The 25303-nt window shown below is 37.7% G+C and overlaps 2 protein-coding genes across 2 annotated transcripts; both read left to right on the top strand.

Moving 5' to 3' along the window:
- The first annotated feature begins 7262 nt into the window (after positions 1-7262).
- LOC116554415 (olfactory receptor 1030-like) lies at positions 7263-8201 on the top strand. Its single transcript, XM_032282388.1, has one exon. It carries the CDS (start codon positions 7263-7265, stop codon positions 8199-8201), a length of 939 nt encoding a protein of 312 aa, XP_032138279.1.
- Positions 8202-23627: 15426 nt separating this feature from the next.
- LOC116554416 (olfactory receptor 5M10) lies at positions 23628-24659 on the top strand. Its single transcript, XM_032282389.1, has one exon. The coding sequence runs from the start codon at positions 23681-23683 to the stop codon at positions 24650-24652; it is 972 nt and encodes a 323-aa protein (XP_032138280.1). The 5' UTR covers positions 23628-23680; the 3' UTR covers positions 24653-24659.
- Positions 24660-25303: the final 644 nt, after the last annotated feature.

Here is a 25303-nt window from a genome sequence, read left to right on the forward strand (position 1 = left end):
CAAACTCATCGTTTTTGATGGCTGCATAATATTCCATGGTGTATATGTGCCACATTTTCCCTGTCCAGTCTATAATCAATGGGCATTTGGGTTGGTTCCAGGCCTTTCCTATTGTAAACAGTGCTGCAATGAACATTCGTGTGCACGTGTCCTTATAGTAGAACGATTTATAATCCTTTGGATATATACCCAGTAATGGGATTGCTGGGTCAAATGGAATTTCTATTTCTAGGTCCTTGAGGAATGGCCACACCATCTTCCACAATGGTTGAACTAATTTACACTCCCACCAACAGTGTAAAAGTGTTCCTATTTCTCCACATCCTCTCCAGCATCTGTTGTCTCCAGATTTTTTAATGATCACCATTCTGACTGGCGTGAGATGGCATCTCAATGTGGTTTTGATTTGCATTTCTCTGATGACCAGTGATGATGAGCATTTTTTCATATGTTTGTTGGCCTCACGTTTGTCTTCTTTCATAAAGTGTCTGTTCATATCCTTTGCCCACTTTTGAATGGGTTTGTTTGTTTTTTTCTTGTAAATCTGTTTTAATTCTTTGTAAATTCTGGATATCAGTCCTTTGTCAGATGGGTAAACTGCAAAAATTTTTTCCGATTCTGTTGGTTGCTGATTCACTCTAATGACTGTTTCTTTTGCTGTCCAGAAGCTGTGGAGTTTCATTAGGTCCCATTTGTCTATTTTGGCTTTTGTTGCCAATGCTTTTGGTGTTTTGGCCATGAAGTCCTTGCCCATGCCTATGTCCTGAATGGTTTTGCCTAGATTTTCTTCTAGGGCTTTTATGGTGTTAGGTCTTATGTTTAAGTCTTTAATCCATCTGAAGTAAATTTTAGTGAAAGGTGTCAGGAAGGAATCCAGTTTCTGCTTTCTGCACATGGCTAGCCAGTTTTCCCAACACCATTTATTAAACAGGGACTCCTTTCCCCATTGCTTGTTTTTGTCAGGTTTGTCAAAGATTGGATGGTGTAGATATGTTGTGTTGCCTCTGAGGCCTCTGTTCTGTTCCATGGGTCTATATCTCTGTTTTGGTACCAGTACCATGCTGTTTTGATTACTGTAGCCTTGTAGTATAGTTTGAAGTCCTGTAGTGTGATGCTTCCCGCTTTGTTCTTTTTGCTTAGAATTGACTTGGCTATGCGGGCTCTCTTTTGGTTCCATATGAAGTTTAAGGTGTTTTTTTCCAAATGTACTTTAGGTTCTGGGGTACATGTGCAGATCATGCAGGATTGTTGCATGGGCACATACATGGCAAGGTGGTTTGCTGCCTCCATCCCTCCATCAACTATATCTGGTGTTTCTCCCCTCGTTATCCCTTCCCACCCTCCACTCTCCCTCCCCTAGGCCCTCCAACTAACTGCAGTGTGTGATGCTCCCCTCCCTGTGTCCATGTGTTCTAATTGTTCAGCACCCACCTGTAAGTGATAACATGCGGTGCTTGGTTTTCTGTTCTTGTGTCAGTTTGCTGAGAATGGTGGTTTCCAGATTCATCCATGTCCCTATGAAGGACAGGAACTCATCATTTTTTTGACTGCATAGTATTTCATGATATATATGTGCCACATTTTTTTTTATCCAGTCTATCATTGATGGACATTTGGGTTGATTCCAGGTCTTTGCTATTGTAAACAGTGCCGCAATGAACATACATGTGCATGTGTCTTCATAATAGAACAATTTAAAATTCTTTGGGTAAATATCCAGTAATGAGATTGCTGGGTCAAATGGTATTTCTATTTCTAGGTCCCTGAGGAATCGCCACACTGTCTTCCACAATGGTTGCACTAATCTGCACTCCCATCGACAGTGTAAAAGTGTTTCTCTTTCCCTGGGTAATTATTTTTATGGGTAATTATGTTCCAGACAGCTTTAAAATTTTACAAATACAAAAATATATATGAAAAAGATATATATGTGTTGTAATACACGCATTGCATAGATGTATATCATTGCATATATATATATATTTGCATATATATGTAATCTATATACCTCACTTAAAGACTTACTGGGTAACTACTATGTGTTGCTCTGGCCTGGGTCAGAGATATGACATAAAACAAGATTCTACTCAGATGTTTTAGCTACAGGGAGTTTAATGAAAATGTAGAGAATAAAGGAAAAGTTTTTTAAAAAAATCAGCCAAAGGAGTTAAAAAAGTGAAGGCTAATTGTAGAAAACCATTTCCATCTTTAGGCCTAAAGGACCAAGGACAGCAGCTTCTCTCACAGAGCTGTTAGAGCTGGAGCCAGGAAGAAATCCCTTGCCACCATTTCCCAAGGTACACATCCCAAGACATTTTCCAGGGAGGGATACAGCCACGTAAGCACAGTCATAATGAAGCATGAAAGGAATGAGAAAGAAATTGAGGTCCTTTTCTACCCTTCCCACTTCTGATGTCCTGGTGACTCTTTTCATCAGCCAAGGTCAGCTGGAAACCAGACACCAGAGATGGTCTATTGACCAGGTCCATAAGAGTTCAACTCTAGGTGGACAATGTAGGACACAGAAGAGAAGACAATAGAAGTGAATGGGAGTAGGGTGGAAAAGGAGAATCACCAACACACCTATATTATCTATAAATCCACAATATTCCACAGTTATGCATTACTGTCCCTATCAAAAAGATAGAGGTACAGAAGTCAAAATCAATATATCATTAGTTCAAGTTCAACAAAAGTTAGCTGACTTTCCTATGGTGTTCCAGACTCTAAAGCCATCTCCCCATACCATCCACTATACTTGCTGTAAGCGAGGGAACTTAATATTTCCCAAAGTCAAGACATATCAAGTCATTTGGGTATAAAGCAAAATAAATAATGAATCCCATTCCTACATCACTTTGGGGGATGCGATTCCCTGAAGACAGTGGGGAGTTGGCAAAACTCATGTGCTCGATGAGCTTAGCATTTTCAAAAGAATAGAAATATTGTGGTTGCTCGTAATTTGAATGACTTTTTGCTAGAAATAATTGAACTGCAGGGATTTGGTCTCCACACATTAATTCCATTATAAACTCTACAGGTTCTCAATACCCATCCTGTCATTGTGAAATCACTCTTCTTTCTCAGGTAGGATTAGATATATTTTTTGAAAGTTTAAAATCTAGCAGTAAATATTTTAATTGATAGAAATACATTGAGCGGAGACATATTCTGATGAATTAGAAAATGTTTTTATTAAAGTGTTGCTATTCTTCTTAGAGTACTGGTATTTACAGAGTGTTTGCATAATGAAATGAAAAAAAGAAAACCTTATTTCATCAATAATTACTGACTGCCTCTAATTTGAGAAGCACGAATCTAGGTGTTGCTGAGTCTATAACTAGATCAGATAAAATCCTTGACCCTAAAGGAGCTCATGCTTTGATGTTGAGTTTTGTTCTAGGCTAGACCTGGATCATTCACCAAATAATACTAGCAGCCACAATTTGTTAAGTGTGAACAACATGACAGATATATTTTAAAAACATTTACTGAATTAACTTTCTTATCTAGATAGAGTGACTGTTATTAATCAAATTCTATGGATGAGAAAACTGAGGCAGATAGAAATTAGTAACTTGCCCCAGGCCACACAGCTGGGAACTAAAGGAACTGGGATTTCCACCCAGGAAGTGTGACAGCAAATTCCCAATAACTGTGCCACTCTGTTGGCTTTCAATAATAAACTACGCTTACTGCTTATTACTTCATTTAGAACAATAAAGTTGTGGTATTAAATTAATCCTTCTGATTCATTTTGTGTTAACAGTGTCCCCCTTTACTATTATAAGAGCCATATTATGTAATATTTGTAGCCGTTTCATAAAGAATGGACTACTTTTAGGTTTATAGCCTATGTTACCTGAAAATTAAAAAAAAAATTTTTGTGAAGGTGCCTTCTCTGGATTTCTTTTTCCACTCCAAATTGAAACAAGACCACTTGTCAAGGAGACACTACTCTTGTGAAAGCCAAAGACCAACCTTCTAGACTCCTTGTAGGACAGATTAGTAGAAGCAAGCATTCACAAGAGAGTGTCTCAGTGTAGGGTGCATGTCAGGAGAGCAAAGTCTCAGATGCTGCAAAGCCACTTCTGTCCATTTGCAAAAGCTTCTCCCTAATATTTCCTTGCTCAAAGCAGCAGGATATTGTGTTCTTATTTTTTCAGAAGAAAGGCTACTTCCCTAAAATACACAGATTATTTGAACTATTTATTGCTTGCATTATTTCATTTCCCAATTGTACAAAACAAAAACGAAGCCTCATTAAAAAAAAAAAAAACTCAGATGAATGGAGAAGTTATTTTGAAAGATGATTAATATTTAAAAGCCTATTAAAAATGTAATTCAGCACCAAAAGAGTATTTGCCTATTTGGCAATTAAATATACCATCAAACAAGTGGATAAAGACTGTTTATCCACTTGTTTGAGGGATATATATATATATATGCATCATATATATATGATGGATAAGTACTCAGCCATGAAAAAGAATGAATTAATGGCATATATATATGCATATATATATATATATATATATGCCTATCCATCATATATATGCATCATATATATATGATGGATAAGTACTCAGCCATAAAAAAGAATGGATTAGTGTCATTCAAAGCAACCTGGATGGGATTGGAGACTAATATTCTAAGTGAAGTAATTCAGGAATAAAAAAACCAGACATAGTATGTTCTCACCCATAAGTGTAAGCTAAGCTGTGAGGATGCAAAAGCATAAGAATGACACAATGAACCTTGAAAACTCAGGAGGAAATGATGGCAGAGGGTGAGGTGTGAAAGGCTGCAAATATATACTGCTTGGTTGATGAGTGCACCAAAATCTCATGAATCACCACTAAAGAACTTACTCATGTAACCAAGTATCACCTGATCTTCCAAAATCTATGGAAATAAAAAAATAAATATAAAAACAAAAAGAAATTCAGTTGGACCCAATGAGCTTTAAGAAAAACAAGATAATTATGATTCTATTAATTTAGATGACTTAACTGACATCTTATTACCCTAGGAAGAAGCCCAATGTCTTCATGTATAGAATGAGATAATACAGTGGACAAGTTTTGAACATTTAATTTACAGAGTGCTTTATGAAGTGACCTGTTTCCAGTGAAGGCATGGTAGTTATTAAAAAAGAGTCAGTAGAACATTTTCAAATCTGGGTATGTGTCATAGAAGAAATATGTCCATTGTTCAGTCATGATCTTCATGGTCACTTTTATCCTGCCCAAATGTTGAGAGTTGCAGGTCAAGGTATTTTACATATAGTCTCAGTTGTGTGGTTAATATGATTATGATTTCACTATGATCTTTTACTTGTGTAACTGAATTTATGTTGAACTCGCGTGCTAATATTTTTCTTAATTTTTCAGGTGTTAGAATGAGGTAGAGTTAAAACAACGGTATTTTAGTTTAAAGATATATTTCTTCATCATTTTTTCCTTATTGCGCCCCTCCCCAGTGCTCTGTAATACACCATTATTTTCTTTATCTCCCTGTCAACATTTAATACCATCAATACATGTGCATGTGTGTATCTGTATACACATGCATATGTACATTGTTTGTGTGTTATGTGCATGTGTATTATACATACAATTATCTAATATTTACTTTCATTCCCCAGGAACCAATTTTTGCCCCCTTGGGCAAAAATATACGAAACAAGTAATCTTAGCTTGGTCTTTAAAGTTAAAAAGATTTGTTGATAAGAAGAGGGCCCACCGCATGTTCTCACTCATAGGCGGGTGTTGAACAATGAGAACGCATGGATACATGAAGGGGAGCACTACACACTGGGGTCTGTTGGGGGGAAATGGGAGAGGGATGGGGGATGGGGAGGTGGGGAGGGATAGCATGGGGAAAAATGCCAGATACAGGTGAAGGGGAGGAAGGCAGCAAATCACACTGCCATGTGTGTACCTATGCAACAATCTTGCATGTTCTTCACATGTACCCCAAAATCTAAAATGCAATAAAAAAAAATAAATTAAAAAAAGAAGAGGGCCAGCTAAGGTAGAATAAAGTGAGGAAAATGGGCACACATTAGAGAGCAAGGCAAGATCTGGAAAATGTTCTCCAGTTCAGAGGGGCAGGCAAAGAGATTCTAGTTCTACAGGGATACATACAAGGCATCAGTTCTATTTCCTAAGCACATTCAGTTGTGATAAAACGAGAGGGTTCCAAGTGCTGATACTTTAGATCCCACACTCAAAGGTGAGATTTTTACCCAATAAGTAAGAATCTTTACCCAATGAGAAAGATTTTTACAGTTTCAAAGAAAAGCAATGTTTACAACCATGGGTTCAAGAAAAGTCTAAGTGAACACATATAATAAAGACTTGCAAAAAGATAGAAAATTATGGCTCTTTAAATATTAAAAGACTTGCAGAAAGGACCACAGAAAACCATTTTAAATATTACTGCCTTTGTATTTAAGAAACTCTACATTAGTCTACATGTTTAAAGCATCAATTACATGCTCACTAGGCTATTTCTTAATACCACATGTATTTACAGTTTTCAAATTTTCATTTATTTATTTTTCAAATGCATTTATTTATCTTGAGGTGCATACTATATCTGGCATTTCTCCCCATGTTATCCCTCCCCCCACCCTCCCCACCCCCCGCTGTCTCTCCCCTGGGTACCCCCAACTGCCCCCAGTGTGTGATGCTCTTTTCCCTGAGTCCACATGTTCTCATTGATCAACACCCACCTATGAATGGGAGCATGTGGTGGTTGGCTTTCTGTTCTTGTGTCAGTTTGCTGAGAATGATTTCCAGGTTCATTCAAGTCCCTACAAAGGACACGAACTCATTGTTTTTTACGGCTGCGTAGTATTCCATGGTGTATATGTACCACATTCTCTTTGTCCAGTCTATCATTGATGGGCATTTGGGTTGGTTCCAGGTCTTTGCTATTGTACACAGGGCTGCAATGAACATATGTGTGCATGTGTCTTTACAGTAGAACCATTTATAGTTCTTTGGGTATATGCCCAGTAATGGCATTGCTGGGTCAAATTAGAATTTCTATTTCTAGATCCTTGAGAAATCGCCACACTGTCTTCAACAGTGGTGGAACTAATTTACACTCCCACCAACTGTGTAAGAGTGTTCCTATTTTGAGAGAAGAGGAAGAAATATCAGATGACATCATTAGGTTAATGCATAGATTACAAACCTAAATGCATTTTAATTTCCTTTTCTTTAGACCTCATCTGAAGCCAAAGACACGCAATGTTAAAGGAAAACTATACAGCTGTGACTGAGTTTGTTCTCCTGGGACTGACAGATCGGGCTGAGCTGCAGCCCCTTCTTTTTGTGGTATTCCTAGTCATCTACCTTATCACAGTAATTGGCAATGTGAGTGTGATCTTCTTAATCAGAAGTGACTCGACACTCCACACTCCAATGTACTTCTTCCTCAGTCACCTCTCCTTTGTAGATCTCTGTTATACGACCAATGTCACTCCTCAGATGCTGGTTAACATTTTGTCTAAGAGAAAAACCATTTCCTTCATTGGCTGCTTTATCCAATTTCACTTTTTCATTGCACTGGTGATCACAGATTATTATATGCTCGCAGTGATGGCTTATGACCGCTACATGGCCATCTGCAAGCCCTTGTTATATGGAAGCAAAATGTCCAGGCGTGTTTGCCTCTGTCTTGCTGCTGCTCCTTATATTTATGGCTTTGCAAATGGTCTGGCACAGACCATTCTGATGCTTCGTCTGTCCTTCTGTGGACCCAATGAGATCAACCACTTTTACTGTGCAGACCCACCCCTCTTAGTCCTCGCCTGCTCAGATACTTACGTCAAAGAGACTGCCATGTTCGTGGTGGCTGGTTCCAACCTCATCTGCTCTCTCATCATCATCCTCATTTCCTACACTTTCATCTTCACAGCCATTCTGCACATTCGCACTGCTGAGGGGAGACGCAAGGCTTTCTCCACCTGCGGGTCCCACGTGACCGCTGTCACTATCTTTTATGGGACACTGTTCTGTATGCACCTGAGGCCCCCCTCTGAGACATCTGTCCAACAGGGGAAAACTTTAGCTGTGTTTTATATTTTTGTGAGTCCTATGTTAAACCCATTGATCTATAGCCTGAGGAATAAAGATGTTAAAAGAAGTATAAGGAAAGTTATCCAAAAAAACCTGTTTGCTAAGTAAGGTAGATATTTTGATCATAGGTCTTGGGATTTGTTCTTGTTATCTGACCAATTGATGAGCATTTTAGATTAACAAATCACTCTGTCATTGGGTGTTTTTTGTCTTTGTACTTTGCATATGGGTCTTCAAAGTATATGTCAAATTATTAGCTAAAGCTTACAATGCCATCCTCAGCAAACTGAAAATGAATGCATAGAAATTCAAATATACACCTAGAAGGCATTGTTCTAGCTTTATAAATATAAGTAAAGTACAGGCAATTCCATTATTAGTGCTCTTACTAGTAAAATATCATAAAAGACAGAATTATCAATTGCTATGAAAATGATAGCTCATTACATTTTATAGTGCTTAGTAAGCCTCCAGACTATTTTCCAGAAACTTGACAACCATAGTGGATGAGGTTTTCTGTTTTTGTTTTATACATATTATATACAAGAGTATCACTTAGGTATATCTTGGATTACTACTTGAAGTTATATCCTTAGAATGATATCACAGATTCAATGAAATCCTCTTTCATAAAGCTTTTCATGGAAATGCCAACTTTCCTTTACAAGGGGTTTTTAATTGTTTGTGTGATGTGCCAGTAAGCATATCAACATGTGACCTCACTTCTTCACTCTTTATTACTATTGCCTGTTTCCTTTAAATAAATGAATTGAATATTTTATCAATGAGTGCATATGGATATTTGCGTGTTTTATGTATGTATGTTTGTGTGTGTGTGTGCATAATTGATTACAATATACCATTTTCTTTTCTTAATTGCTTATTCAAATTGTCTTTGGTGAAAAATCAAGGTCATATGCTTCACCTATTTTTAAATTGTGGTGTTTATATTTTTTTCTTATTTATTTTAGACATTTCTTAATGATATAACATGTTTTTTGTTATATACACATCTGTAACAATTATATATATACACACATGAATTCTATTTTATCTTTTCTATCATATCTCTTGAAATGTTAATATTTTATTATTTTAAATACTGTCAAATTTTTTTAAAAAATTTCGCTTTATTGTTCCTTTTTTTACTTTTAGGAAATTAAGTTCTTCGCCACCTATGATCCCATGGATTTTTACATATATTATTAAATTGGTTTCATTTGTTAATTTTTTCTTAGGAACTGTTTTTAATATACAGCCAAAATAGAAAATACTATAAAGACTCCTTTTTAAGCATAACTAATCACTAATAAATTTTCACAGAATGCCACCTTTCAGTTATTTTAGAAATTTGAAAATTATTAAGCTGAATCTTTCCCGACTGATTCTGTCTCTCGTTCCATTTCTTACTGTAAACTCTATTATGAATTTAATGTTCCTCCTCCTTCTGTAGAGTTACATCATTGAATAGGTGTTTACATTTTCATGAAATATGTAGTACTGATATGCTAGATTTAAAACTTGAAATAAATGCACCCACTCTATTTATCTTTCTGTAATGTATTTTATCTTGTATTAAATATTATTAGGTGTATCTGTGATGACTTATGCAGCAGCAATTTTTAGTGGTATAGTCTACACCAATATACAAATATTCCTCAATATGTGTATTTGTTCTACTATTTTTTCTTTTTTGAGATGGAGTCTCACTCTTGTTGCCCAGGCTCGAGTACAATGGTGCGATCTCGGCTCACTGCAACCTTCACCTCCCGGGTTCAAGCGATTCTCCTTTCTCAGCCTCCTGGGTAGCTGGGATTACAGGCATATGCCACCATGCCCAGCTAATTTTTTATTTTTAGTGGAGACAGGGTTTCTCCAAATTGGTCAGACTGGTTAACTCCTGACCTCATGTGATAAGAAGGAGTTATTAACTAGGAGTTTGTTAATGATAGTTTATTCTATTCAGATGTCAAAAAGAATGTTAAAACTTGTGTTTATGTTATTAGTAGTTAGATTAGATGCTCTCCCATTTCTATGTTCCTTTTTTCAAACATAATTACAACACTGCTTATTATAATGCAAAGAATTCTGTTGGTAGAAAAATACCAGTGTGTCCAGATATTTTAGCACTGATTTGCTATGCTAATATTGCTGTATATTGAAAGTTCATGGTGAGAACTTGACTTATGCATAGTCATTATCCCCCTAATTTGCAGTATTAGATCACTACATTAATTTATTTTGCTGGCTGACTGCCTATTTGTTCCAATATTATTTTTTAAAATAATCAGAAACTTCTTAGTAGTATATGATAGTTACACAAGTTGGACTAAATTAGCAGTCTGACCATCCTTATGGGGATCAGAACAAAGTCAGAGCATAAGACATGACAGAAAACATTTGGTTTTGAGACTAAAACTTTAAATATGTAACTTTTTCCTTTTCTTTTCTGAGACTTCTTAGGTGTGAAGGCTTCATGTGTTTTCTCTTTCCTGTGTCTGTAATACTACCTAACATAGAAACATCACCTTTACTTACCATGCTTATCATTCAGTGCACCTGCTTTTCAAGGAAAATGTAATTTGTGTGTTGGAAAGGAATTAGAAAAGTCACTGGTCTCATCAGCCCGTATGGATACTCTCTGTATTCTTATCTCCATAGACACAGCCAATAACCATTTGCCTTGACCACACCCTGTTGACTACTTAAAACTCTTCATTTAACTTCTAAGTTTCTCTTCTTCTTCTCTCCTTCTTCTTCTTATCCTTTTTTGCTTCTTTTAATCAGGTTTTCTTCATACTGGGAACAAAAAGAGAGAAGAGATAAGAGAAGAACAAGTGGCTTTCTGGACTCTCAACTTGAATTAATTGTTAAAAAAAAAATCTAGGGGAAAATGGGTTTGAGGAATGCCTTGGATTTCAATGCTTAAGCTTTTGACCTGTTGTAATCCTGGGCATGGAAAGAGCTGTGATAACACTGTGGCCCTGTTTTCTAGTTGGTTTAATTTTAAATGACTCTCTGGAAGTTAAACATCCAGCAAGTAATTTGATTTGCTTAATTCTAAGGAAAGAAAAAATTTACTTTGTGTTAAATTTATGGGGGTAAATTCACTTCCATTAAAATGTAGAAATTTAAGTGTGCAGTTCCATAAAGTTTGACAAGTGTGTACATCCAATTTTTAAGGTTACTGTGCAGCTGGGAGGTGAGTGTGAGAATCGGGCAGTAAAGACGCCACCAGGCTCACTGTTCTTACCAAAATTCAGGAATTTTTTTCTTGAATAAATACTCATAGAATTGTTGTAAGCTTTTGATTACTTGCTAGTGTCCAGAAACAGTTCATTTGGACTGATTTTAGTGTTCTTATGGTTTTTATTTAGGGGCAGTTTTAGGAGGATCATTACTCTGTCATTCAGAAAGTGATTCTTAGATAGATAGATAGATAGATAGATAGATAGATAGATGATAGATTCATCAAGATTTTATCAGCAGTTAGTTCATTTTAATTGCTGAGAGTAGTATCCCATTACAGAGATATACCATAATTTGTTCAGCTATACATTTGCTGACACATGTTTGAGACTCTTTGTGGATATGTCTTCTTTTCCACTGGATAAACACTGAAGAGCAAAATTGCTGTGTCACAGTTTTATGACAAATTATAAATTTATACAAAATTTTATGAAGAACCACCAGTTTTTCACAGTCATTGAATTATTTTACATTCTATCTTGTTATGTATTGTAAGAGTTTCAGTTGTTTCCATTGTCATTGTTAATCTTTGTATTGTCAATATTTTTTATTCTTGCCATTGAAGCAGCTGTGAATTGAAGTGTTACAAAGATAAACAAAGCCAGCTACCAGTTAAAGTAGTAAGGACAGATTTTAGTCAGTAATGTACCATTTCAATGGACAGAAAGTTTCACTATAAACTGAACTCTAATTTGGTTTGCACAAAGGTAACTGTATTCTAAAGGTAGAATGAGGGAATAGGAAGGAGCATGAGCAGGGCTCAAGAAAGTCAGAGAAATAAAAAATTACAAAAAGTGTGAAAGGAATGTTGGTCCATGTGAAATCCATCTAGGTTTGCCAGCTGGCTTCTACCTTCCCTTGGGAACTGGTAGACAAGAGCTCTTTCTTCAGAGGTTGACAGAAGCAGACAGTACATTTTGTTGGCAGCCTTGAGTTTTCTAAGGCAGATACTTCAAGTGGCACTAAAGTCATCCTAGGGATGTGGCCTTGAGCTGTTAGCCACTGTGTTCACATTTTATTCAAGTCTTTTTAGGCCAAGATTGAGGCCTAGTGAAGAAAGTGCTCAGAGGATTCTTTCTAGAGTTTTGTCCAAGAGGAAATCTTTGTTCATGGTGTTTAATTATAGGCAAAATATACATTTTCTTGACAAATATAGATGTTGAATTTCTTTTCAAGTGGTCATTTTCTGTTCATGTGTCTTCTTTTATGAAGTGTCTGCTCACAACTTAAACTTTCCTTTTTCTTAACTGCGCTGCTTATATTTGGATCAGTGAATTGTAGGGGATGTTTATATGTTCTGAGTACTGGTCATTTGCCAGAATTAGTTACTGCGAATGGTCTTCCTACTCTATGGTTTGCCTTTTCATTACCTTAGCATTATTTTGAAGAATGCATGTTTTAAAATTTGATGACACACACACACTATATATATATTTTTTTTCTTCACAATTTGTGCTTTTCTTTTCTTCCTAAGAAATCTTTGCTTTTCTTAAGAACGTAAAGATACTCTTCTATTTTCCATTCCTGGAGGACTTGTAGATTTAGGATTTACATTTAGCAGTATTATTTCCACCAAATTAATTTTGAGTACTGGCATGTGGTGTGTTATAGGAGTTTAAGTTAAATATTTTGATGAAAATATACACATTTTTCAGTAGCAATCTCCGTTAACATGCCTTTGTACATTTGTTTAAAAATCCATTCACTACATATACTAGTGGATCTATTTCTGGACTCTCTGTTCTGTACCATTAATCTCTTTATCATCCTTAGATCCGCATATTGCTATGGATGCTATACTTCTTAGTAACTCTTACGTGGATAGTCTTAACTTAAGGGAGAACTTTTCACATACTTTATTTTTTCAACAAAACCTTCAGAAACCTCTGTTTGACTTATTTGAAGACATTAAATGTTTAGTTAACAACATTTTACTTCAATTACCATGATCAATTGATTGATAGCTGCTAGAAGTGCACCTAATGAATTAGTTATGTAACTACTACAATGTTCAGATCATGGGACAAATCCTAGTGGCCATGTACATTTAGGTAGTGCAAATTATTGAACAATATTTGTTCACTTTCAAAAGGGGTTTTCATTTTTTTTATAACGGGATTTATTTTAGAATCAGATCATCAAGTTTTACAAATATCAGCCTGCTGAAATTTGATAGAAGTGCCATTAAAATTATTGATAGATTTATGAAGAATTAACCAGTTTACCATATTGAACATCCCAATGCACAAGTGAGATGTCTGTCTTTATTATTTTGGTCTTCTTTAATTTTTCTCTGCAAATATTTGTGCTTTTCAGTGTATCTTTTGAACACTTTTTATTGTATTGGTTTCTGAGTAGCTTATGCTTTTATGTTATTAGTGATATTTTGATTTTTATATTCCACTTGTGTATTGCTATTTCGTAACTGTATGAGTGGGGATTTGTTGTGTTGTTGTTTTTGTTGTTGTTGAGACAACACTATAGTCTGTCACCCAGACTAGAGTGAAGTGGTGGGATCTTGGCTCACTGCAATGTCTGCCTCCCTGGTTCAAGGTGTTCTCCTGCCTCAGCCTCCCATGTAGCTGGGGCTGCAGACTGTGCCACCACACCTGGATAATTTTTGTATATTTATTTGAAATGGGGTTGCACTATGTTAGTTAGGCTGGTCTCGAACTCCCAATCTCAAATAATCTGCCCACCTTGGCCTCCCAAAGTGCTTAGATTACAGGTGTGAGCCACCCCACCCAGACTGTATGAGTGGTTTTTGTGTATTGAATTTGTAATTGTAATAATATCATAGTTCAAAATATATACTTAGTTTTTCATTTGTATGTTTTAAAAGAGATTTTATAATAAATCTTCATGTCATCTGTGATAACACTAGAATTAGTAATATAAAACTGTATTACTATTCAGTAATATAGCTAGAATCTTCTGAAGGCTTTCTATGAAAAATAAAATAAGCATGCATAAAACTCATCTTTGAGTCAGTATAATATACATAGCTAAAGCATTTATTCTCTAATCAAATCCATAAATAAATTACCATTGCCTTCTAATGTGTGGACATATAATTATGTGATCCCATATGAAAATTTTTGAGACTTTATTCTTCCTCATCAAAAATAGCCAATCCATTACTTTTTGTCTATCCGTTCAGTTATTATTGAGCCAGACTTTTTTGTTGGCAGAAAAGCCATTTTGTAAATCTTATGTTTTATTGAAATGTTACTGTATATTAACATGCATAAGAAAACAAATAAATGGGGCACAGATCCAAGATGCCCGTTTAGGAACAGCTCAGGATTGCAGCTCCCAGTGAAAATGCGGAGGGTGAGTGGACGCCACATTTCCAGATGGATTTTTATTGCCCACAGATCAGGAGATTCCCAGGTGGAGGAGCCCCACGGGTCGCCAGTGTGACTGTTTTGTCCGGCGCGGCCGTTTAGGTCCGTGGCTGTTTTGTCCCCAGCGGCTGCTTTGCGGCGCCCCGGCATGGTAGTTCTCCATATAAAATACACTGGTCCGGGTGGCCTTTTGGTTGGCGATTGGAGCCCTGGGAAGGCGTAGTCACCCATTCATCTGACGAAAGGGGGGTCTGAGGCAGGAAGACAGGCCAGGAGATTCCCAGGCAAAAACAAACACACAAACAAAAGGCCCTGTGAATCTCAGAGCAGCTGCTTCAGCCGGTGCAGGGAGTCACCACAGGGGAAGTCACATAGACCTCGCGCCTTTTCAACAGGTGACTGAAACACCTGGGAGAGAGTCGACCATTCAACTGGAGAGCAAAAGGCTCTGAGGCAGGGAGCCAGGTGATCAGGCTTGGCTGGTCCCACCTCCACAGAAGAACAGCAATCAGAAACTCTTTGGATTGAGAGTTTCACAGCAAGCACAGCTGAACCTGGGAGGGTCCAGCTCTGTGGGGGAGGGGCATCCACCATTGCCGAGGCAACCCGCCATTGCCAGGGCAACCTGCCAATACAGTGAGAGTCCACCATTACAGAGGCGGGCCGCCAATGCTGAGACAGTTCTAACTACACCCATATAAACAGGACTGCAGAGAAGTTCACATGACAGCTGGGCGGAGCCTATGGCAGCTCAGCAAAGCCTCTGCAGGCAGACAGTGACTAGGCTGCCTCATTGCTGTGCAGGGCAGCCCTGAAAAAAAAGGCAGCAGCACAACGGAAACTCACAAATAAACCCCTAACTCCCTGGGACAGAGCACCAGGGGAAAAAAGGTGTTTATGAGTTCTGCTGCAGCAGACCTAGACGTACATGCCCAGCAACGCTGAATGAAAAACGGAGCACACAACTGAACACTTCAGCTCATGTAAAGGACAGACTATCTCCTCAAGCAGCTCCCTGACCCCCGTATATCCAAAGAGTCACCTGATAATGGAGAGATCAGACTGACATTTAGCGGGTATCCTTCTGGGACAGAGATAGCAGAAAAAGAAACTGGTAGCAACCGTTACTGTTCTGCAGCTGCTGCAGGTGATCCCCAGGCAGGCAGTGCCTGGAGTGGACCTCAGCAGACCTAAAACAGAGGGTCCAGACTGTTAGAAGGAAAACTAAGAAACAGAAATAACTTCATTATCAGCAAATTGGACGTCCACTCAGAGACCCAATCTGAAAGTCAGCAACTACAAAGACAACAGGTGGGTAAATCCACAAAGATGGGAAGAAACCAGTGCAAAAAAGGATGAAAACACCCGAAAGGAGAACACCTCTCCTCCTACAAGAGTTCACAACTCCTAACCAGCAAGGGAACAAGACTGGATGGAGGATGAGTGTGATGAAATGACAGAATCAGACTTCAGACAGTGGGTAATAAGGAACTTCCATGAGCTAAAAGAACATGTTCTAACCCAATGCAAAGAAACTAAGAACCTTGAAAAAAGATTTGACGAAATGCTAATGAGAATGGACAAATTAGTGAGGAATATAAGTGAATTGATGGAGCTGAAAAACACAACACAAGAACTTTGTGAAGCATGCACAAGTGTCCACAGCCAAACTGACCAAGCAGAAGAAATGATATCAGAGGTCGAAGATCAACTCAATGAAACAAAACGAGAAGGCAAGATTAGAGAAAAAGCGGTAAAAAGGAATGAAAAAAATCTCCAAGAAATGTGGGACTATGTGAAAAGACCTAAGCTACGTTTGATAGGTGTACCTGAATGTGTTGAAGAGAATGCATCCAAGCTGGAAAATACTCTTCAGGATATTATCCAGGAAAACTTCCCCAACCTAGCAAGGCAGGCCAATATTCAAGTCCAGGAAATACAGAGAACACCACAAAGATATTCCTCAAGAAGAGCAACACCAAGGCACATAATCGTCAGATTCACCAGGGTTGAAATGAAGGAGAAAATGCTAAGGGCAGCCAGAAAGAAAGGTTGGGTTACCCATAAAGGGAAGCCCATCAGACTCACAGCATATCTCTCAGCAGAAACACTGCAAGCCAGAAGAGAATGGGGGCCAATATTCAACATCCTTAAAGAAAAGAACTCTCAACCCAGAATTACATATCCAGCCAAACTAAGCTTCATAAGTGAAGGAAAAATAAAATCCTTTGCCAACAAGAAAGTACTCAGAGATTTCATCACCACCAGGCCGCCTTTACAGGAGCTCCTGAAAGAGGCTCTACACATAGAAAGGAACAACCAGTACCACCTACTCCAAAAATAAACCAAATGGTAAAGAGCATCAACACAATCAAGAATCTGCATCAACTAATGGACAAAATAGCCAGCTAGCATCAAAATGGCAGTATCAAATCCACACATAACAATATTATCCCTAAATGTCAATGGACTAAATGCCTCAATCAAACGACACAGACTGGCAAATTGGATAAAAAGACAAAACCCATCAGTGTGCTGTATCCAGGAAACCCATCTCACATGCAAGGATACACAAAGGCTCAAAATAAAAGGATGGAGGAAGATTTACCAAGCACATGGAGAGCAAAAAAAAGAAGGAGTTGCAATTCTCATCTCTGATAAAATAGACTTTAAAGCAACAAAGGTCAAAAGAGACAAAGAAGGACACTACATAATGGTAAAAGGATCAATGCAACAAGAAGAGATAACGATCCTAAATATATACGCACGCAATACAGGAGCACCCAGATACATAAGGCAAGTTCTTAATGACTTACAAAGAGACTTAGACTCCCACACAATAATAGTGGGAGACTTTAACACCCCATTGTCAACATTAGACAGATCAACCAGACATAAAATTAACAAGGATATCCAGGACTTGAACTCAGACCTGGACCAAGCAAACCTAATAGACATTTACAGAACTCTCCACCCAAAATATACAGAATGTACATTCTTCTAAGCACCACATCACACCTACTCTAAAATTGACCACATAATTGGAAGCAAATCACTCCTCAGCAAATGCAAAAGAACAGAAATCATAACAAACAGTCTCTCAGACCCCAGTGCAATCAAGTTAGAACTCAGAATTCAGAAACTAGCTCAGAATCGCACAGCCTCATGGAAACGGAACAACTTGCTCTTGAATGTTGACTGGATAAATAACGAAATGAAGGCAGAAATAAAGACATTCTTCAAAACCAACGAGAATGAAGTCACAACGTACCAGAATCTCTGGGACACATTTAAAGCAGTCTCCAGAGGCAAATATATAGCAATGAGTGCCCACACAAGAAGAAAGGAGAGATCTAAAATTGACAGCCTATCATCAAAATTGAAAGAGCTAGAAGATCAAGATCAAAAAAACTCAAAACCTAGCAGAAGACAGGAAATAACTAAGATCAGAGCAGAACTGAAGGAGATAGAGACACAAAAAGCTCTTCAATAAATAAATAAATCCAGGAGCTGGTTTTTGAAAAAGATCAACAAAATAGACAGACCACTGTCCAGATTAATAATAAAGAAATGAGAGAATAACCAAATTGATGCAATAAAAAATGAAAAAGGGGATACCATCACAGATTCCACAGAAATTCAGACCATCATTGGAGATTATTACAAACAACTCTATGCACATAAACTAGTAAACCTGGAAGAAATGGATAAATTCCTGGACACTTGCCTCCTCCCAAGCCTAAACCAGAAAGAAGTCGAAACCCTGAATAGACCAATAACAAGGTCTGAAGTTGAGGCAGCAATTAAGAGCCTACCACCCAAAAAAAGCCCAGGTCCAGATGGGTTCACAGCCGAATTCCACCAGACATACAAAGAGGAGCTGGCACCATTCCTTCTGAAACTATTCCAAACAATACAAAAAGAGGGAATCCTTCCCAAATCATTTTATGAGACCAACATCATCCTGATACCAAAACCCGGCAGAGGCTCAACAAGAAAGAAAACTTCAGGCCAATATCCATGATGAATATAGATGCAAAAATCTTCACTAAAATACTGGCAAGCTGATTGCCACAGCACATCAAAAAGCTTATCCACCATGATCAAGTAGGCTTCATCCCAGGGGTGCAAGGCTGGTTCAACATACGCAAGTCCATAAATGTAATTCACCACATAAACAGAACCAAAGACAAAAACCAAATGATTATGTCAATTGATGCAGAGAAGGCCTTTGACAAAATTCAACAGCCCTTTATGCTAAAAACCCTCAATAAACTAGGTATTGATGGAACGTATCTCAAAATAATAAAAGCTATTTATGACAAACCAACAGCCAATATCATACTGAATAGGCAAAAACTGGAAGCATTCCCTTTGAAATCTGGCACTAGACAAGGATGCCCTCTCTCACCACTCCTATTCAATATAGTACTGGAAGTTCTAGCCAGAGCAATCAGGCAAGAAAAAGAAATAAAGTGTATTCAAATAGGAAAGGAGGAAGTCAAATTGTCTCTATTTGTAGATGACATGATTGTATATCTAGAAGACCCCATCGTCTCAGCCCAAAGTCTCCTGAAACTGATAAGCAACTTCAGCAAAATCTCAGGATACAAAATCAATGTGCAAAAATCACACGCATTCCTATACACCAATAACAGACTTAAAGAGAGCCAAATCAAGAATGAGCTGCCATTCACAATGGCTACAAAGAGAATAAAATACCTAGGAATACAGCTACCAAGGAACGTAAAGGACCTCTTCAAGGAGAACTACAAACCACTGCTCAACGAAATAAGAGAGGACACAAACAGATGGAGAAACATTCCATGCTCATGGTTAGGAAGAATCAATATAATGAAAATGGCCATACTGCCCAAAGTAATTTGCAGATTCAACGCTATTTCCATCAAGCTACCAATGACCTTCTTCACAGAACTGGAAAAAAACACCTTAAACTTCATATGGAACCAAAAGACAGCCCGCATAGCCAAGTCAATTCTAAGCAAAAAGAACAAAGCAGGAGGCATCACACTATCTGACTTTAAACTATGTTACAAAGATACAGTAATCAAAACAGCATGGTACTGGTACCAAAACAGAGATATAGGCCAATGGAACAGAACAGAGGCCTCGGAGGCAACACAACATATCTACAACCATCTGATCTTTGGAAAACCAGACAAAAACAAGCAATGGGGAAAGGATTCCCTGTTTAATAATGGTGTTGGGAAAACTGGCTAGCCATGTGCAGAAAAACTAAACTGGACCCCTTCTTGATACCTTACACTAAAATTAACTCCAGATGGATTAAAGACTTAAACATAAGACCTAACACCATAAAAACCCTAGAAGAAAATCTAGGCAAAGGCATTCAGGACATAGGTGTAGGCAAGGACTTCATGACCAAAACACCAAAAGCATTGACAACAAAAGCCAAAATAGACAAATGGGACCTAATTAAACTCCACAGCTTCTGCGCAGCAAAAGAAACAGTCATTAGAGTGAATTGGCAACCAACAGAATGGGAAAAAATTTTTGCAGTCTACTCATCTGACAAAGGGCTGATATCCAGAATTTACAAAGAACTAAAACAGATTTACAAGAAAAAAACTAACGAGCCCATTCAAAAGTGGGCAAAGGATATGAGCAGACACTTTACAAAAGAAGACATACATGAGGCCAACAAACATATGAAAAAATGCTCATCATTACTGGTCATTAGAGAAATGCAAATCAAAACTACATTGAGATACCATCTCATGCCAGTTCGAATGGCGATCATTAAAAAATCTGGAGACAACAGATGCTGGAGAGGATGTGGAGAAATAGGAACACTTTTACACAGTTGGTGGGAGTGTAAATTAGTTCAACCATTGTGGAAGACAGTGTGGCGATTCCTCAAGGACCTAGAAATAGAAATTCCATTTGACCCAGCAATCCCATTACTGGGTATATATCCAAAGGATTATAAATCGTTCTACTATAAGGACACGTGCACACGAATGTTCATTGCAGCACAGTTTACAGTAGCAAAGAACTGGAACCAACCCAAATGCCCATTGATGATAGACTGGACAGGGAAAATGTGGCACATATACACCATGGAATATTATGCAGCCATCAAAAACGATGAGTTTGTGTCCTTTGTAGGGACATGGATGAACCTGGAAGCCATCATTCTCAGCAAACTGACACAGGAGCAGAAGATCAAACACCGCATGTTCTCACTCATAGGCGGGTGTTGAACAATGGGAACACATGGACACAGGGAGGGAAGCACTACACACTGGGGTCTGTTGGAGGGAAATAGGGGAGCGATAGTGGGGGGTGGAGAGTTGGGGAGGGGGAGGGCGTGAGGAGAAATGTCAGATACAGGTGAGAGGGAGGAAGGCAGAAAATCACACTGCCACGTGTGTACCTATGCAACAATCTTGCATGTTCTTCACATGTACCCCCAAACCTAAAATGCAATTAAAAAAAAAGAAAACAAATAAATGAATACACATATACATACACATGTACTGTAGACATGTTGCCTTCAAAGTGAAAGGTGCCATTCTGCTTAACAAAGGGCCAAATTGTCAATTAGTTTTATGCATTAAGGAAGGGGGAAATGAGAGACACCAGTATTACAGTCCTATATAAACCTTCATTCTATGGAAATATTTAATTAATCCTATTTTATTTTTAAATTAGTACAAGGAATCAAAAACATACGGATGAGAACTGAGATAAGGCTTTAAACTCAATTTGAGGAAAAAATAGCAGTGCTCTAATATTCTCAAATTTCATGGGATATAACAAATCTACATTTTAATTTTGACATACAGCTATATTGTATTGACTGATTTCTCAATGAATTACCACCATCTGCAATTTAAGAGAATCAGGGATCCCTCTTCTGTCTTGGCCAGAGTCCATTTTGATTCATTTGTGCTAACCTGGAACTATCTGTGCACCGGAAAACACAGACTAATGAAAGCATCTGTAGCTTCCTTTATCATCTAACAAATGCGGTGTAAACAATTTTTAAATATTCTTTCTTCTATTTTCACCCCTTTTCCTAAATCAACAATTTTATGAATCATCAATTTTATACATGATCTTGGTTCTCAGACCTGTCTTTGATTCTCAGGACCTTAATGATTTTCAGTAGGGCAGACCAGTTCCAGCATAAATCCACAATGTCCATCCTCCAAAGGACGCTGGGCCCTGACCAATATTTCTGCTTCCTTCTACTGATTATCTTGTCACTCTTCTGCTCTCCACATCCTTAAAAACCCTTCCTTTCCTCAAGTCCTTCACCTGCCACATCTTTCTACCCCTCACCCTCAGTAGATTGCCTCAAGCCAGTGTTTACAGCCAAAACCTGGAGTTTTGATGGGAATCTTCCTGTTTTTATTATACTAAAAATGCAAAACTTATCTACCTATATTTTCTTTTTTCCAAATTATTGAAAGTGATGGCTAGTTTCTCTGTTTGTGTTAAAGCTCTTAGGAACACATGTACCAAAACTGTACATAAATATTACATAGGGATTTCATCCTCAAAGGAGAATCTAGCTGTTCAAGGCACCAAATTAATGTAATGCCCTTGAGGAACAAAGAATATTTTAATTGTTTCTTCAGAATTAGTTTCAAAATACTCTAGTGAATATAGCTAAAAAATGTATTATAAATCTTGCCACTTTGTTTGTATAAAGTATGGTGCGTTAATATTAACAGGTAGGTCATTTTCTACATTTGTTCACTAAAAATACAACTTTTTTTTTTTTGTGTGTAGATCAGTATCCAATCAATGGAGGAAACAAATATTTTCATCAATTTCACCAGACTCTTCTATCCATATGTTAATATTTCACTGACTCTAAATCTATTGTATGCAAACTCCTTGATGTGTATGTGAGAACTAAATAAGCAATGGCTTTAAAGTACAAATTTTTGAACAATCATTTTTACAGTCATAGCTTAGTTTCACTAAGAACTAAGAGAGAACAGCTTGAGTTGGAAGCAAAGACTGCTTTTAACCATTTTCTGTGATTCCCTAACAATAATTTAATGAGTAGTTTAGTTACATATAAATGAGGACCAAAAAAAATTCACAGTCTTGCTCAGGTGCTATAACTGTTTAAATGTTGCATTCTCAGAAAAGTCTCCTTTGAATGGTCATCTAAAAGAATCTTAACTTCAGTTTTCTTCATAGAACCAGCTCTTACTTGAAATTATAATACATAACTTTCTCTCTGGGTTTAATCTTTATTTCCCATATTATAATATGAGCTCCATGAAACTGGAAAATTTGTTCACCCCAATAACCCCAGGAATTGGAACACACACAAAAAATCAAGCTATGCATTGTACATGAATAAACAGGCAGATAAATTTCAAAGTGAAAGAAACCAATGGTTTTGTATTTTCTTAGCCATATATCAAGCAATAAGTTTCACAAATTTAATGTTCACTGAATAAAGTTAAACCAGACAATCATGGGTTTTAAGCAAAAACGCTACCCTAAATTTCTTCCTCTATTTTGTATCTGAAACAATAGGATATCAGACATGGAGATAAACTGGAGATTGGACCTCCTTTATTTAGTTATTTGATGCAAGTATTAATATCTGATATTCATTGCTTTGTTTTTTTCTTTCCTCACAAAACTTGAAAAGAATTACCAAATGCGGAGTTCACAAAGAAGACAAGTATAAATATATTAATGTGTGAATGTATATACGTATGTGTAAGAGAGAGAGAAAGAGAGAAAGTGTCTGTGTCTAAGTGTGTGGGTTTGAGATATGGAAAGAAAGAGACAGAAAACATAGATGTAGGGAAAAATGTTATGCAGAAATTCTGATGTGTTTATTGAAAAGAGAAAAGGAATTGTAGCCTAAATGAAGAGATGAACGAGTAAATGATAAATGGATAGAACAAAGCTGAATCTGAATCAGACAGAAATCCTCACATTCTTTGTCACTTTCAGTTTTCAAGAGATAAGATGTTTTCCCCAAACCACACCATAGTGACAGAATTCATCCTCTTGGGACTGACAGATGACCCAGGGCTAGAGAAGATCCTGTTTGGGGTGTTCCTGGTGATCTACCTAATCACACTGGCAGGAAATCTGGGCATCATCCTGCTGATTAGGACCAATTCCCACCTGCAAACCCCCATGTATTTCTTCCTTGGCCATCTCTCCTTTGTAGACATTTGCTATTCTTCCAATATTACTCCAAATATGCTGCACAATTTCCTCTCAGAACAGAAGACCATCTCCTATGCTGGATGCTTCACACAGTGTCTTCTCTTCATCGCCCTGGTGATCACTGAGTTTTACATCCTTGCTTCAATGGCACTGGACCGCTATGTAGCCATTTGCAGTCCTTTGCATTACAGTTCCAGGATGTCCAAGAACATCTGCATCTCTCTGGTCACTGTCCCTTACACATGTGGCTTCCTTAATGGGCTCTCTCAGACACTGCTGACCTTTCACTTTTCTTTCTGTGGCTCCCGTGAAATTAATCATTTCTACTGTGCTGATCCTCCTCTTATAATGCTGGCCTGCTCTGACACCCATGTGAAAAAGATGGCAATGTTTGCAGTTGCAGGCTTTACTCTCTCAAGCTCTCTCTTCATCATTCTTCTGTCCTATGTGTTCATTTTTGCAGCGATCTTGAAGATCCGTTCCGCTGAAGGCAGGCACAAAACCTTTTCTACATGTGCTTCCCACCTGACAATAGTGACTTTGTTTTATGGAACCCTCTTCTGCATGTACGTAAGGACTCCATCAGACAAGTCCGTAGAGGAATCCAAAATAATTGCGGTCTTCTATAGTTTTTTGAGCCCGATGCTCAACCCATTGATCTATAGCCTACGGAACAAAGATGTAATCCTTGCCATGCAACAAACAATTAGGGAAAATGCTTTTGTAAAAATGCAGTTTAGGTGTCTGTTTATTTGTAATCACTAAGTGCCTGTGGGGTAAGAAACTGACTGTTTGAAATGGAAAAACCTAGTGTAGTCATGATTTGTTTAACAACATAGACTGTGAGTAACTGCTTTAGTTTCTTCTCAAAATTAACACTTTGAATATTTAGTTTTTAAAAATAAAAGCCTTAATGTTGAAATTGAAAATGTTTTGTCAGAGATTCTGTGAATGTAAATTATTTGGTGTCTAATAATTCTGTATGATAATATTGTGTTTACTTACTTGGGGGTAAATTTTTAACTAATTTAGCCTGAGAGAAACTCTGACAATCCACCTCCTGTGAATATTATGGTCTATAGAGCCATAGCAAGGTTCAAGATAGGGTAGATAATTTTACATTTTTTAAAAAATGAGGCCAGGCATGGTGGCTCACACCTGCAATCCCAGCACTTTGGGAGGCTGAGGTGGTTGGATCACCTGAGGTCAGATATTCGAGACCAGTCTGGCTAACACGATGAAACCTCGTCTCTACTAAAGTTACAAAATTAGCCGGGTGTGGTGGCGCATGCCTGTAATCCCAGCTACTCAGGAGGCTGAGGCAGGAGAATAGCTTGAACTTGGAAGGCAGAGGTTAGAGTGAGTTGAGTTTGCACCATTGCATTCTAGCCTGGGCAACAAGAAAAAAACTCCATC

Source organism: Sapajus apella, unplaced genomic scaffold (genome assembly GCF_009761245.1).
Source record: "Sapajus apella isolate SASKATOON/1434 unplaced genomic scaffold, GSC_monkey_1.0 scaffold14, whole genome shotgun sequence".
Lineage (NCBI taxonomy): Eukaryota > Metazoa > Chordata > Mammalia > Primates > Cebidae > Sapajus > Sapajus apella.

What these genes read in the sequence shown, in the direction of transcription:
- LOC116554415 (XM_032282388.1), top strand. Translation starts at nt 7,263, where the DNA reads ATGTTAAAGGAAAACTATACAGCTGTGACTGAGTTTGTTCTCCTGGGA.
- LOC116554416 (XM_032282389.1), top strand. Translation starts at nt 23,681, where the DNA reads ATGTTTTCCCCAAACCACACCATAGTGACAGAATTCATCCTCTTGGGA.